This window comes from Cydia splendana, chromosome 6, assembly GCF_910591565.1.
Source record: "Cydia splendana chromosome 6, ilCydSple1.2, whole genome shotgun sequence".
Lineage (NCBI taxonomy): Eukaryota > Metazoa > Arthropoda > Insecta > Lepidoptera > Tortricidae > Cydia > Cydia splendana.
The window spans coordinates 14,646,671-14,661,704 of record NC_085965.1 but is presented as its reverse complement, the minus strand read 5'-3'; the positions used below and the strand labels follow the sequence as shown (position 1 = coordinate 14,661,704).

Below are 15,034 nucleotides of genomic sequence, written 5' to 3'. Positions count from 1 at the left end.
TTCGACATAAACTTAGGTATCTACTAAGGTAAGTTGTACAGTTTGAATAAGTACGCAATATCTTTACTCGACAAAATAACTTAGTAATACAATTAGGTAATATTATTTGAAACCAACATTATTAAATACCAGTTTTATACATAAACTTCGACATCTTCATAGCTTTGTTCCGGCTTTTAGCCACGGCTCATGCCTCGGGTCGGGTTAGAAGCTAACCCCAAGAATTGGCGTAGGCACTAGTTTTTAAGAAAGCGCTTGCCTTCTGACCTACCATCCTAGGTGGAAAACTAGGTTTTATTGGTGTTAATCCGGTTTTTTCACGATGATTTTCTTCACCGAAAAGCGACTGTTAATTAATATCAAATGATATACCGTAGGTACATAAGTTCCTTAAATTAATTAGTACGAGCAGACTAGAGGTTTGAACCTCACCAGATTTACACAAACTATCAAACAATATTATTTTCATTAGGGTACCGAACCTGATAGTGTTGGTCTCGTCTGATTGGATTTCATCAAAACTCAGACAAGCCTGGAACCTGGAACTTGCAATATTATTGCAAGGGAAGTTGCTGCATAATAAGTGTTGTTCAATCAATGGAAAACTAGTAAATCGTTTCTATTCAAAAACACACTTAGGAAGCGCATTTCACATTTGGCAGTAGACAGATGGTTTTTGTATAGAAAATTCAGTAATTTTGTACCTGTTAACCATTTGGACGCCAATGACCGATATATCCGCACCGCATGTCTAACGCCAAAGGCGGATTAATCGGTCACAGACCACCGAGCAACATAAACCTACGTGCATATGCACAAAGTTCAATTTCAATTTTGACACTTCGGTGACGTGGTGTCTGGCCACGCAGCCTCACTCATGTTTGACATCGAATATTTTCTGGAGAAATAACAATATTAAGTCCTTAAAAAAGAAGTTGTTTTTAAAGGGTTAGTGACGCACGTGTGACAGCCCTATAGTTACAAGCGCCTATAGGCTACAGTAGCCACTTGCTACAAGGCAGGCTGTGTTCGCCATAGATGTGGTTACTGTAAAATGTATGTAGGTAACATAGAAACTAATAGGTATTTAAGTATTTTACAAAATACTAGGTATATTTTTTGGTTTTTTGGTCACATCGTTTAACAAAGGGTTGAAAATCGAAGTCGTTAATCATTTTATGCACACTAATCCACGTGTGTATCAACTTTTTGTTTAAAACGTTTGTTTATACATTTATTTTATACAATAGTATCGGATTTATCCTGCAGGATATTTAGAATGCGGTGCGAGTTCGCCATGTTTCACTACTTTAGTTTCTTGCCTTTTTCCCACGCCTTTGTGAGCATTGACAGCTTCATTCTTTGGAAAACTTTGACAAAATACAGGTATATTTATTTAAGGAAAGAGCGTAATGTCCCGTAAAACCATAAGGTGCTGATTGAATATGGTTTAACTTTGTTTAGGTATAAATAAATATGAGACAGTCTCACACAACTCGACCTTGACCCACAGCTCAATATTTAACGCTTGTGTTGTAGAAACTAGACGACGATACGAATATATTTATATATAAATACTTACATACATAGGTGACATCCATAACTTAGGAACAAATATTCATGATAAACTTATATTTTATCAGTCACACAATATTATCCCAAAAAACCAGCCAAGTGCGAGTCGGACTCGCGTTTCTAGGGTTCCGTACATAATTCCGACTCACGCTTGGCTGCACATTTCTAATATAGACTTTCCTGTCATCTATAGGTAAAGAACTATTTTGTGTATTTTTTTCAAAATTTTAGTTCCAGTAGTTTCGGAGATAAAGGGGGGGAATGGTCATTTTATGGCTATATTCTTAAATAACTTCGAACCTACTTCTATGTATTTTAAAATTATAAAAAAATATGTCCATCTTTGGGTCACTAATTTACATATGTGTACCAAATTTCAACTTAATTGGTCCAGTAGTTTCCGAGAAAATAGGCTGTGACAGATGGACAGACAGACAGACGTACGAGTGATCCTATAAGGGTTCCGTTTTTTCTTTTTGAGGTACGGACCCTAAAAACATTTTATGTTCTTGTATTATGTACCTTAAATCTCTATATAAGTAAGAACATTAATTAAGTTATACTTTGATAAACGGTAAAAAAAGATGAGCAAAATGTGCACATATTCTTCTTCCTTATCTATTGTCCCCCAAATACTTATCATAAGTATCCGTTCAAATGAACTCTCTCACAAAAATAAAATCACAGAAGCAAAACTAAATTGTATAAATCGAAACAGCATTCCTTCAATTCCTGATGTTGTTGATTTGTAGCATATTAGGGATTCAAGCTCAGCTTTGGCTATAAATCAGGAGCAAAAAGACTGCTGCTCTAGACAAAATTTGGTATTTAGATAAAATTAATATAAGCTATCGCTAACAAATTTTAATGCTACTGGTATACTCGAAATTAGCGAATATAATAACGCAATCAGTTAGTAAACAGCAAATTTGTAGCTTGTTGTTATACCCTAATATTCTAATAAATAAGTTTTGCCAGAAAAGCTAACAATGTGCTATGATGGAGAGCTAACTAGCACTATTATTTTAGCTATATTATTAAGCCCTATTTCAAAAAATTCAGGCGCGTAATATGATCACTAAATTACAGTTATTAACCGTGTAACATCTTTCTGGACCATTTTTAAATAGAACTTTAATGAAATTATTCCTGCACCATTTTTAATCTGCGATATTTGACCGTTAAAAATCACAAAATGGAAAATAAATTCTTCATTCGCGTACGGTCTTCAGTTTGGGAACCACTTTTGTAGGATTCTTATTGCGGCAAGTAAAATAAAAGCGTTAAACCATAGCAGTAAATGGATTCATGGGCGATCAAACTCGAGTCGTGGTGAATTACGAGAGGCTACCTAACGTTTTATGGGCCATATGTCTGATGCAATGAATAATGCAAAATACGTTCAAGCTTACGCTCCTAACCGATGCCACCATGCTACAGCAAGTGACGTTGTGCGATCTAACCCCATACGTGACATGCAGATCTACACAATGCAATAGTAACAGTTTCTTTCATAGCGAGTAATCGATTATTTGAAGTAGAAAGGCAGGTGTCCAGCTAACGTAAGGTTGTGCTCCTGATACTGATTTTCTGTACAAAATCAGTTCCGGAACCAGGAATTCCCGGTTCATGCAATACAAAATCAGTTCCGGGATCATTCCCTAAGACGGATATCTACTTGATGAGCACACGTCACTTTTTAACATCGCGTGACTGAAAGGGACAGACATTGTCATCATCACGCAATCACATCCGCAACCCCTAAAAGCCCGCTAGAGCGAAACATAACTAAGTTCTACAATTCTACATTCTATTAATACGAAATACAAATTTAGGTTCTGTTTGAAGACACTATTACTCATACAAATGAAGTTTATGCGGCACCTCGTTTAAGTTACGTAGATATGCGCCTGCATCTCAATGGATTCCCATTTTGTCATCCATTTCAACCGAATTGACCCGAATTCGGAACGCAGTGACAGCCATTTTAACCGACTTGAACTCAGATTTTATTTACCTATGTATACTGCACAGTGCTTGAACACTTCACGCTGTTAAAAATTAATGCTTGCAATTAGTGCAATACTTCATTCAATCCAATAAGAATACTATTTAATATCCAACGCTAGACTTCCCGATTCCGATTTCACTCCTGATTGAATTTAAAAAAGTTTATTTTACTACAGCTGAAAATATAGCTTACACTTGCGCTATTTTACTTTATTTGAACCAATTGATGGAAGTAGGTAGTTTATTTTAATGTCACATATATTGCGATTATAAAATAAAACCTGTACGGAGAAACTGCGTTATTCGTTGCTTGTGATTATTTTCATATACAGAAGTGTACCTACCTATGTACATTGAGAGAAATTCTTTGCATAGCCGGGCCAGCAAGCTACGCTTGGTTAGGTTTTGTTGCTTCTTTGTTGATGGAAAAGTTATTTCTAAATTAGTCGTGTGCATATATTATCTAGTCGTTAGGTACCTATATTATGTTAAATCACAAACTTGCACAATCCACTGAAGATGTATTGAATAAAATATTTTTTTTTATATTACTTGCAACTAATATGGAACAATGTTACAAACCTCATCCTTAAATCATGATTCTTGCTGAAGTGACGATTGAGACTTGGGACGCGCCACAATATCGATAAGATTTGTGCTCATGTTATTATGACATATAATAATAGTCGCGAGTTCGAGTCCTCATTTTTAGCATCTCAGTTATTTGTTCTTATTATTCAAAACTTTAGTAGGTACTTTTTAAATGTTTAAACCTTCTGCAAGTTCAGCTCATTATCAAAAAAGACTTAAACTTTTTGTCCCAAAATGATTTTTATGTTAAAAAAGGCTCTAGAGACTTTTAAGCACATAAATAGTTTCGTAAAACTGAGTCTTTATTTTCTAATTTACTCATAAGACTGGAGATATTGCTTGTTACCGACTTCATTTGCGCACATTACAAAACTTTTAATTTACCTGCAGCGCTGCGGGCCAAGAGCAACTAGTATCTCCCACCACCTCCACCGCTACCGGCTGGTACTCCGCCAGCTCCGAGGCGCAGGATCCCTGGGATGCCGAAGCCCCATACTGAGCCACTTGGATACTGATGGTGGTACCCCGAGGACATATGAGGGACACCATTTCTTCGTCGCAGGCGGCTTTCTGGTGTGTTCGAAGCGTGCCAAGAAGCAGTTCTGTGGGCAATATGATTGATATGAATGACAAGAGATTATAATAGTTACGCGAACAGCTGAAACCTGTATAGTATTTTTATCAGATTTATATTCACGATAATATTAATTTTATTTCTGGGAAAATTCGGTTTTGAATGATTCGGCACAGGCAAATTTAATCTAACGCAAATTGTCTTAACATAAAAAGCACCTGATAAATTTACTTACAAACTTAATCATTTCTAACAAGTCACTCGCCTGACGAACGAAATAACCATCCCCCTTAAAGCAGTTTAAAATAAACTACTGACTAAGATTTTGTAGGCGCACGAAAAGCAAATAAAAATTGACAGCAAACACACTTATTTATTTCACTTTCTTGTCTGTTTAGCAACTTTTTGCATTACAAATATAACTGCAAAAGGGAACATATTGTAGTAAGATTGACAAAGCTACAGATTTGCTTTAAGATTTGCATGTAAGGTAGTAGTACAATTACCCCTAATGGCAGCTGCCGACTGAAGTGTCACTTTGATATAGTACGAGTAGGTATACAAAGACGGAATGTTCCGCGTAGAGAGTGAAGTAGGCGTCGAACATACGGAAATGTGTAGCGCCGAACGCAGGTCTCGCCATTTAGAGAGCGGCAGCAGAATTAATACATGTAAAAGTTGAAGTATGGAATTTGTAAGATTAAAATGGCACTAACTTATAATACACCTAAGTATGTAACCTCTACTATTCTTACAAAGTATATTGCAAATTACGAGATTTAATTAAAAGATTTTTTTGTATACTCTTTTGTGTTTCTAATTCCCTTCCGGCAACTTTTTCAAACGAGCATCACACTTCATTATTAATCAAAAATTCAAATAAATAAGTACTCATATTTTATTTACAGTGCGAACGATTGCAAAGTGTGATATCACTCCGTATGTTCTGCACCATAATTACACCCAAATGAGTCATGTACTAAAGCATGTCGAGATTGGCAGTTTCTGCCACGTTGCCGGCAACATCAACTATACCTACTGGCTTTTGTTATGTAGGTTTCCATAACGTTCTCTAATTATATCAAGTACATTTTAGGATTTTTCATTTTATTTATTTCATAAAATATAAATTTGAATTTGGCTTAGTAGGTAAAATGTACTCGTAAGTATTAACCTTACTAGCATAGGTTCTGTAAACTTGGTAATTAAGAGACCTATTTTCAGACAAATGCAGTTATCTAGACACGCGGTAGCGTGTCCAGCCAAGTTAAAAGAAAAAGGAACTGGCGACGCAGCAACCGTGTGTAATATTACACGAACCATTTCGAGCTACTTTTGACCCATTCACAACTTGAAACCTACTTAACCTACACACATCAAATTTGGCACATGTATTCAAGTACCTTAGCTTGTCCAAAATAGAAAATTTCATAAACGTAGCTTAAACAGTTATTGATAAATTAACGTTTAAAAACCGGCATTTTTGTGACTGACTGACTGACATATAGATCATAAACCTAACCCACTTCTAGATGACCTAGAAACATGAAATTTGGCATCAAGGTAGACTGTTAGGTGTATATAGAGGAAAAAATCTGAAAACTGGAAATTATTGATATTTCGATGGAAAAAAAAAATTAATACTTATAGACCAAAGACCTAACCCACTTCTAGATCACTTAGAAACTTGATATTTGGCATCAAGGTAGACTATTAGGTGCATATAGAGGGAAAAACCTGAAAACTGGAAATTATAGATATTTCGATGGAAAAAAAAATAATACTCATAGACCAAAAACCTAACTCACTTCTAGATCACTTAGAAACTTGATATTTGGCATCAAGGTAGACTATTAGGTGCATGGAAAAATCTGAAAACTGGAAATTATAGATATTTCGATGGAAAAAAAAATTAATACTTATAGACCAAAAACCTAACCCACTTCTAGATCACTTAGAAACTTGATATTTGGCATCAACAAATATTCTTAATATTGAACTTGGCTCTCATTTCACATTTATGTTTTTGTTGGGTTGACAGTTTACTGTAAATAAAAACTGTATGGGCAGTACGCTTGTTTGCCACCGACGTGTTACATAAAAAAACGATGCTAATGTGACAGAGCATTATCAGTTAATAAGCTACATGTGTCACAAATACCAATTTTATAAAAATATTTCAAATACTGTTTAACTCTGGTCATGCTACAGAGTATTTTTAAATTGATTGAGGCCCTGATAAAAACGAACAGTTTTTAAGAATGATTTATATTGTTGTTATTTTTTAATGTGTTTTGTTGTAACTTTTATATCTTGTCTTGCCTATTTTTTTTATTGGGTTTATTTTCGTAATTTCTTAGTATTTTAATCATTATTTATTTTGAAATTGCACAAAGTAGCACACTAAACACGTAAATAGCCAAGATGACTTAATAGTTAAGTAGACCGATTACTTAACACACCTATACTATGAGTATCCCTATCGATTTACGATATAAATTTCAACCTGTATAACCAATTAAATTTTGTGGCGGTTTAAAGTTTGTGCTCAATCAAAGTGGTTTTCGAACTATCAGGGTTCTAAGAACAGTTTACTAGATCAAGCTATAAGATTAAGATTGTTTATTATTACGGGATATTTACGACCATACACAACGGGAATTAATCTCGTGTTTACATTATCCAGTGGTTTATTACAAACACCGTTAATCCCGATACACGTGGGGGATTGTAATACTCAATGCTTTTATGGCACCGCTTTTGTAAATATTTATTCAAACGCATTAACTACATTTTAGGATGTTTTTTGTAAATGCTCGGGAGCGTCCATTTTGTTTGATATTACTGATTTTACAGAGCATTTTTTAGATCCATTATGACAGAAAAAAAGCTGTTATTCTGCGAAACTTTAGAAGAAAATTCGCGTTTGTACGGAGCAACGGTTAGGTAGACAATTTCGTGGAATGCTCCAAACTGACCATATTTTCGATACGAGAAAATCAAGAAAATTACACAACACTTGAACATGAATTTTATGGTACAACACTAATAACCAATAAGTAAGGTGTACTTAAGTATATTATAGCAGTAATTATGTATATTTATTTGAAGTACATAGTATGTTGTTTACCATAAATTATTTATGTTTAATATTCAATTTTTCGTACTTTGTAAATATTTATTGCACCAATCAATAATTACTCCTTTATCTCCGTTTGGCCCGAAGGTTAACTGGAAGAGAATGCCCTCTAGCATTAAGTTTGCCTTTTGTATAATTTTACTGAGCAATAATGTTTAAATAAATAAATATATAAGTATAATATTATAATGTATTTGACAATATTTTAATAGATTTAACGCTCTGATGAGACAAGAATGTTATAAATTGTACAGAAAACATCTGAAATTATTCCACAAAATACGTTCGTGAGTTATTTTCATTTAGAGAAAAACATTACAATGTAGGTAATAGAATTTATTCTTCACTTTTTATACAGATAGAAGATCAATTTGATGTTCATAATTATAGGATCACGTTATTTCGTTACTTCTTCTATATCTTCTTTATTTATTGTGTTACTAACTAACATCGTGAAAGATAAAAAACTAAAACTAGGTAAGTACTAAAAATTGTTAAATTCTAAAAGTAGTATGTCCTAACTTAAAAATTCTACAAAAACTTGAGCACCTCGATCGACTTACCAAAGCAGAGCTACCGGCACTATCTCGAGATAAAACATTTACAAGCGCAACTGTTCAGAGCTTAGGGCACAAGAGCCGCTTAAACAACGGGTCATTAAGGGGAAGTGATCTATTTATAGCGTGCGCTCGTATTTCATAGCCGACGAGAGGCGTAATAGGGCGCACGTGGTGCGGACGATTTTGTGCGAGACACGGGACATGAGCGGCAGCGGGAGCGGATTCTATTACGTTAGTGGCCTTAGTCAATTTATATACCTAGTAAGAAAAACTACACTTTTTTTAATATGCAAAGATTTTTCCAATTAGGTGTTAGGGCTACAAAACTAAAATAAAAAAATAACTTGGACCATATATCTAGGAAAATATTTAATACGAGTAGGTATTCGTTTTATTTAAACATGAACGACAAATCAATTTACCTTCAATGCTTCGTAATAACTTTTTCAGTACAATAATGATTTTATTTACAGTTTTATTTCTATTAATTATTAGTTACAGTATGTATATGTTAATTATTAATATTTAAATTAAAACAAGTTTTGTAAAAATATAATATATATAACATGGAATGTCATGTAATTTATGTTTCTGGTAGGTAATTTAATTAATCAAAGTGATGGCAAATTAAATATATAGTAACTTATAATATAGCTCAATTTGCTTATTATAAGGGTGCAACATTGAACCATACCAACACTTTGAAATTGGTTGTTGAAGTACCAGCTCTAAAACGAGGATGGATCCACAGAGATAGCAACAGAAGCCACTTGACTTTTATCGAGGTCTGAACTTTCAGTTTTTTTACGTCCTGGCACATTCGCCTGTTTACACATGTATGTTTGGTTTCCGTTCCTCCGGTTTAATAACGTTGTCGGCGTGATGTCTATCGCTTAGGTTTACAAAATATTTACTACTCCAAATATTTGCTTGCTTTTACAGTTTCATATTTTTCACCGTTTAATAAATACCCCGAGCCTGATTCTAGTTTCACAATTTGTTACGGGTTATTTATTTTGATACGACCTTGAAGATCTGTCACGCTGATTGGTGCATGCGAAGCGAAGTGTATTTTGTGTATGAGATGCGCGCTAATCACCAACAAGATCGTCAAGGTCAACACCAGTTCAAAACCATAACAAAGTGTTAAATGCGAATCGACCTCAGTCCATGTGGCAGTGTAAAGTAACGACTATACTTTACAGACGGACTTGACGAAACTATAATGGATCCGTTTTTGCCATACTGGCTACGGATCTCTAAAAAAGGCGCGAAATGTATAATGTAGGTAGGTATATGGGAATCCAACCATTAGCGCCTACAATTCCAAAAGTAACCGTCTTTTTCTACTCCCAGACTAGAGAGAAATTGGAAATCTAGGTACGTCACGGTAAAATTTGAACGTCAATTTTCAATTTGTTTACATCAATTATGATACTTTTAGATATACTTAGTATAAATAAACGTACAGATATACACCAAGAGCAAATCAATATTTTTTTTCAGGTATTAAAAACCTTCATGAACTCGAAATATAAATACAAATTGGGCCACTCCTAAAACAAAAGAACGTTACTTTTTAACACCAAACGTTCAGATTCTTGTACCAAAACCGCGAGCATCTGTCTCGTGGTTAACATGTAGCCCTTAAGGGGAAACTCCATAATGAGAGGTGAGCTTGATGAAGACACGGTTAGCGGACCATTTATCTTTGTCACATAAATATAGGGTGACAGTTTTGTAGCGCCATTTCGGATCCAATACGGAAACGCTTTTAAAACGCAGGATGGGCTTCGATTAGAAGAGAAATGTTTGCTGAATGTATTAAGTCTGTGTTGTAAGTGTATGTTGTGAATGTGCCAATTACTTCTAATATTTGTAAATCAATGAATGAAGGAGGGTTTTAGCTTAGGTACTTTATCAAACGTTAATTTTTGTCAGTAGGTAAGTAGGTATTAAGAATAATTGGACTCATTAACTACCTTGGTGGCTAACACTGTTACGCTGATTCAATTATTGTACCATAACATAGTCGTTTGGACCAAGCCAAAGCGAAATGAAACCTGTGTCCCCACAGGGATGTTTACCGGCTCGCATTTCGGGTGAAAACCTATTTTGGGGCTAGTTGCTTTTGTTTAGTAATTGACGCATTATATTTCTAATTTCCTGACAATAATGCATAACAACAAAGGTCGACAAATATGAGATTATTAGTTGAGTGTTAAATATATATATCTCTATTATAGAGATGCATTTAGTAACATAAGGCAGGCAATCCCTGTTTAAGGCAATCACACTGCGAACTGCTTCGAACTTCGGAGAGGCGTCCAGTGCTGCGGTTTTTAACTTTAAACTGTAAAATATTTATTTGTGTGCAAAATCCACATGGTAATTATAACACACTGGCTCCACCTCTCCGTGCGAATCGCACGACGGTTCGCGCTTTCGGATGGAGATCGGTCAAACAGATCACTGTGTTATGTCTTTCCTGTAGACATACACAAGAGTTAAGGGCTATAAAGGTTAATTTTCTTATTTAACCCTTATCCACGTGAAAAGGTCCTCCTTTTCTTTAGAGAACTATGATAAAATCATTGCTTACATGCCCACAAGCTGTTGACTATTGCCCACAGGAGAGAAAAATGTGCTGTTCGCGATAACACACTAGTTTTCTCTCCTGTGGGCAATAGTTAACAGCTTGTGGGCATGTAAGTAATGATTTTATCATAGTTCTTTAAATAAAAGGAGGACATTTTCACGTGGATAAGGGTTAAATAAGAAAATTAACCTTTATAGCCCTTAACTCTTGTGTATGTCTACAGGAAAGACATAACACAGTGATCTGTTTGACCCAGATGCGGTGCGGGCCGCAGTATATGCCACACCCAGTTCCGTAGCACCGTACAGATTTTTGTACATAAACGCGGTTCGTCGTGCCCCGCAGCTCTGGATGGAGATACGGAACGGTTTCGTCGTCGCTGCACGCGAATTCATCGCTCCGCAGACCGCAACGAAATGCAGCAGCAGTGTGATAAGCGCCTAAAGAGGTATACCATGCGCAATATCTTATAACGCATGAAAGTAATTTGGTCAGTGCGGTCTTGTAATAAAAAGAAAATGACAACATGTGCGCGCATGCTTGAGATAACTTATTTAAGCGGTGTACAACGTACCTACTCCTTCCTGATATACCCGTAATTTGATAATCTCGGACAAAATAGAGTTATTTTTTGGAGGATGGTCTAATATAGGTAAGACTATTTTACTGAGAATGTTAAGCAATATGTCGCGGTACAGCTAAAATAAGTTCTAAAGTGGTTATAATAGCTATTTGATGCCTAGTCTTACAAATCTGCCACTCTGTCTTTGTGCATGATATTTATGGTCTCTTTCTATCATTATGCATTAGCGAGCTCCTAAATACTTATGTAGAAGAAAATTTTAAACAAACATTTTTATTACGATGGACAAAAGAGCTCCCCTTTTCTAAAGCACTCATCCCTGTAGAGTGGATAAAAATATCTGACACAACTATATTGGGCGAGCGTTAGGACGCCTCAAATAATGTTGAGAACATTGTAGTTTATATTTAGATTGCCAGTAGTCATTAAATGATAAAATCAAGAGTCTTAATTTAAAACTTTTTATAAATGGGCTTTTCTAGGTCTAGACTGACAAATCTAATCTTTTCCTTTTTTCGAACTACCTACTAAACCATGTATACGTACTATGAAGTAGGTACTATGCAGAGACTTCACTTTCCTGTATATCGAATGTAGTTTTGTAGTTAATTACATTAATATTTATTTAATTGAAATTGTGTACAAAATTTGGTTGTGGATAACTATTTTCCAGAAGAAGAGATTTCTAGTGTTTTATCTCGTGCATGCATGGAGTTAAATTAGTATTATTTTTTAACTACAGTCAAATGGATTAGCATCAATAAATAAAGTATTGTTTTCAATTATTCTTAAATAAATAAAAAAAACAACGGGTTGCACTCCGGGAGTGCCGGCAGAAGTGAAAACTCAATGACAATGTAACAGTTTTTCGATCAGGTCACGTGTCCGTCTTACGAAGCGTCTTACGTCTTACGCTGTCGCGAGTTTAACATTTTTTCCCCATCACAAAAAGTGCACAGCGCCGCTAAAGAAGTTTTCAGTTCAAAAAAAAATAGGTACGTTTAACTATTACCTATATACTTTAACGGTTAGCTGATGGGTTGTTTAAACGCCAGTTTAAATCAACAATAACTCCCGAGCAGTACCGATTAATAGGTAAGTTATTAATTAAATCATAACATGTGTCGCATATTTTACGAGGAACATCGCTCGTCTGAATTTCAATCAGAGGTAATTAATGTTTTAATTGGTTGTATCCGTTATCCGACAAATAGACGCGCGGTTTAATAATGATTTAATTTGTGAAAATGCTTGTGATGCATTGCAATATCGACGAGAAAAAAATACCAACCGATAGTGACAGTAGGTATGTAAATGATGTCAAACTTTTGAACAAAATATTTTGGTAATAAATTATTAGAGTGGATAGCGGCAGCCGTACGACCCCAATTTCATAGAAAAACCGCAAATCGATGTACAGGTTAGCCATTTGGCACACGTATACTAGAGGTCAAAAAAATTTTTTGAGCCGCAGTTCCTAAAAAAATTTCCCTTAGGAGGGGAGTGCCGAGTCATATTTTTTTTGTACGGGAAAAAAAATATTTTTTTTTTAGAAACCTATCGTGTGTGGCCTAACCTATATGAAAGGGCTTTTTGAGGCGATTCTAAAAATATACGACATCATTACATTTCAGTCATTTTTTTTAATTAAAACAAAAATAATTTTCAAATCATACCTACATACCTAGTTTGGGCTCCCCCAGATACAATATGGCTGATTTTTTTTTTGCACAATATACCACTAACGATACGTGATATCCTCACATCTAATCCCAAACAACCAATTAAAAAAATAATTTCATTTATTATTATTATTTTTTTTTTTCAATATTACATAGTGTTACAGTCCTACTTCAGTAAGTACCTATTTTACGAGACTTATGGAACTGTACTGCAGATTCGTTTTTCATACAAAACTATACCAGCTGATGAAAAGGCGCAGTAAAAGGGATAAAGAGGTATTTTCCGTTGGATATATGGATACTACGTATAATTTTATGATTAAATATGCACCGTATCTGCAGTACAGTTCCATTAAGTCTCGTAAAATAGGTACTGAAGTACGACTGTAACACTTAGTAAAATTGAAAAACTAATTGAATCTATTTTCAATATTGCTTTATTAGGGTTAGATATGAGGATATCACGTATTATTTGTGGTATATTGTACAAAACAAAATCAGCCATATCGTATCTGGAGGAGCCCAAACTTGGTATGTTATGAAAATTATTTTTATTATATTTTTTTTAATGGCTGAAATGTAATGATGTGCTATATTTTTATAATCGCCTCAAAAAGTCCTTTCATATGATACCACACACGATAGGTTTCTGGAAAAAAAAAATTTTTTTCCATACTATAAAAACAATGACTCAGCAAGTCAGCACTCCCCTCCTATGGGAATTATTTTAAGGAACTGTGGGTCAAAAAAATTGTGTTGACCTCTAGTATGTGTGTGCCAAACGGTTAACCTGTAAATCGTTTGCGGTATTTTAAAGTGAACGGGTTAAACTAGGATGAGAGAGGGAGTAGTACTTATGTTAATTTGAAAACGCGCTATTTTGATTAAAAATGGTTTTAATACTCTTACTTTCGTTCCTAGACGTCCCAACATATTCTAAAAACGTTAATTATGTTTTTGTACATTTGTTTATATTTATTTTATTCGAATACCTACTTACTATCTGTAAGAAGTTTATGTCTAAATTGTTTGACTACTATCCGTTTTTAAGCTTCAAAGATTTTCTAGGAATAATTTAAGCTCAAACTCTAAAGTTTTACTAGTTGCCGTCGAAAAAAGTCCCACTATCTACCTTTTGGCTCCAGCATTAAAAGTATGGAATTATTGTACTCTTTGATTTCTATACGACTATTCGGGACAAAGTGAGTTCAAATCACAATATTTGAAATAAATTATATTTTTTCAAGCGAGACTCGATGCTTTTGATATCGACATTTATTTATCTGTAACAAATATTTAATCCGTAACTTCCGAAAGGTTTTCTTTTTCATTTTTACTATTATGGTCCTTACAGGGAAAACATAGTATTAATAGTGTTTTATTTTGTTGTCCCTGTCACACAATGCTAAATAACGTTGTAAAACATCCATTATGGGAGCACCATTGTTCAGAGTACGGTTTCAATAGCAGACCCTGCGTAGCAAAAAAATTTACAAATTCAACTTGCGATATTTTATTAAAAGTTAATAAATGTTATAAATCAATTATACATTTACATTTCTCTTTCGTCGCCCGCGATCGGTAAAATCAGTTTAATTCCCAAGGTTGAAAAGTTGACTTTCATAACTGTTTTCATCTAGAATGCACTTGACTAACCACAACCAGGTCACATCGTCGCGGTTTTTCCTTTTAATATTTATACTGGCACCGTGTTGAGCGAG

The 15,034-nt window shown here is 34.6% G+C and overlaps 1 protein-coding gene across 3 annotated transcripts in view; it reads right to left on the bottom strand.

Moving 5' to 3' along the window:
- LOC134791691 (protein eva-1-like) overlaps positions 1-15,034 on the bottom strand; it is a 117,919-nt gene that overhangs the window by 79,196 nt on the left and 23,689 nt on the right. For 2 of the 3 annotated variants that reach the window (XM_063762794.1, XM_063762792.1), the window contains exon 3: positions 4,561-4,778. In XM_063762794.1, the coding sequence (XP_063618864.1) occupies positions 4,561-4,778 (218 nt within the window). Of the gene's footprint in view, positions 1-4,560; positions 4,779-8,452; positions 8,668-15,034 lie in introns of those variants that run through there. The other variant, XM_063762795.1, reaches the window with a different exon arrangement.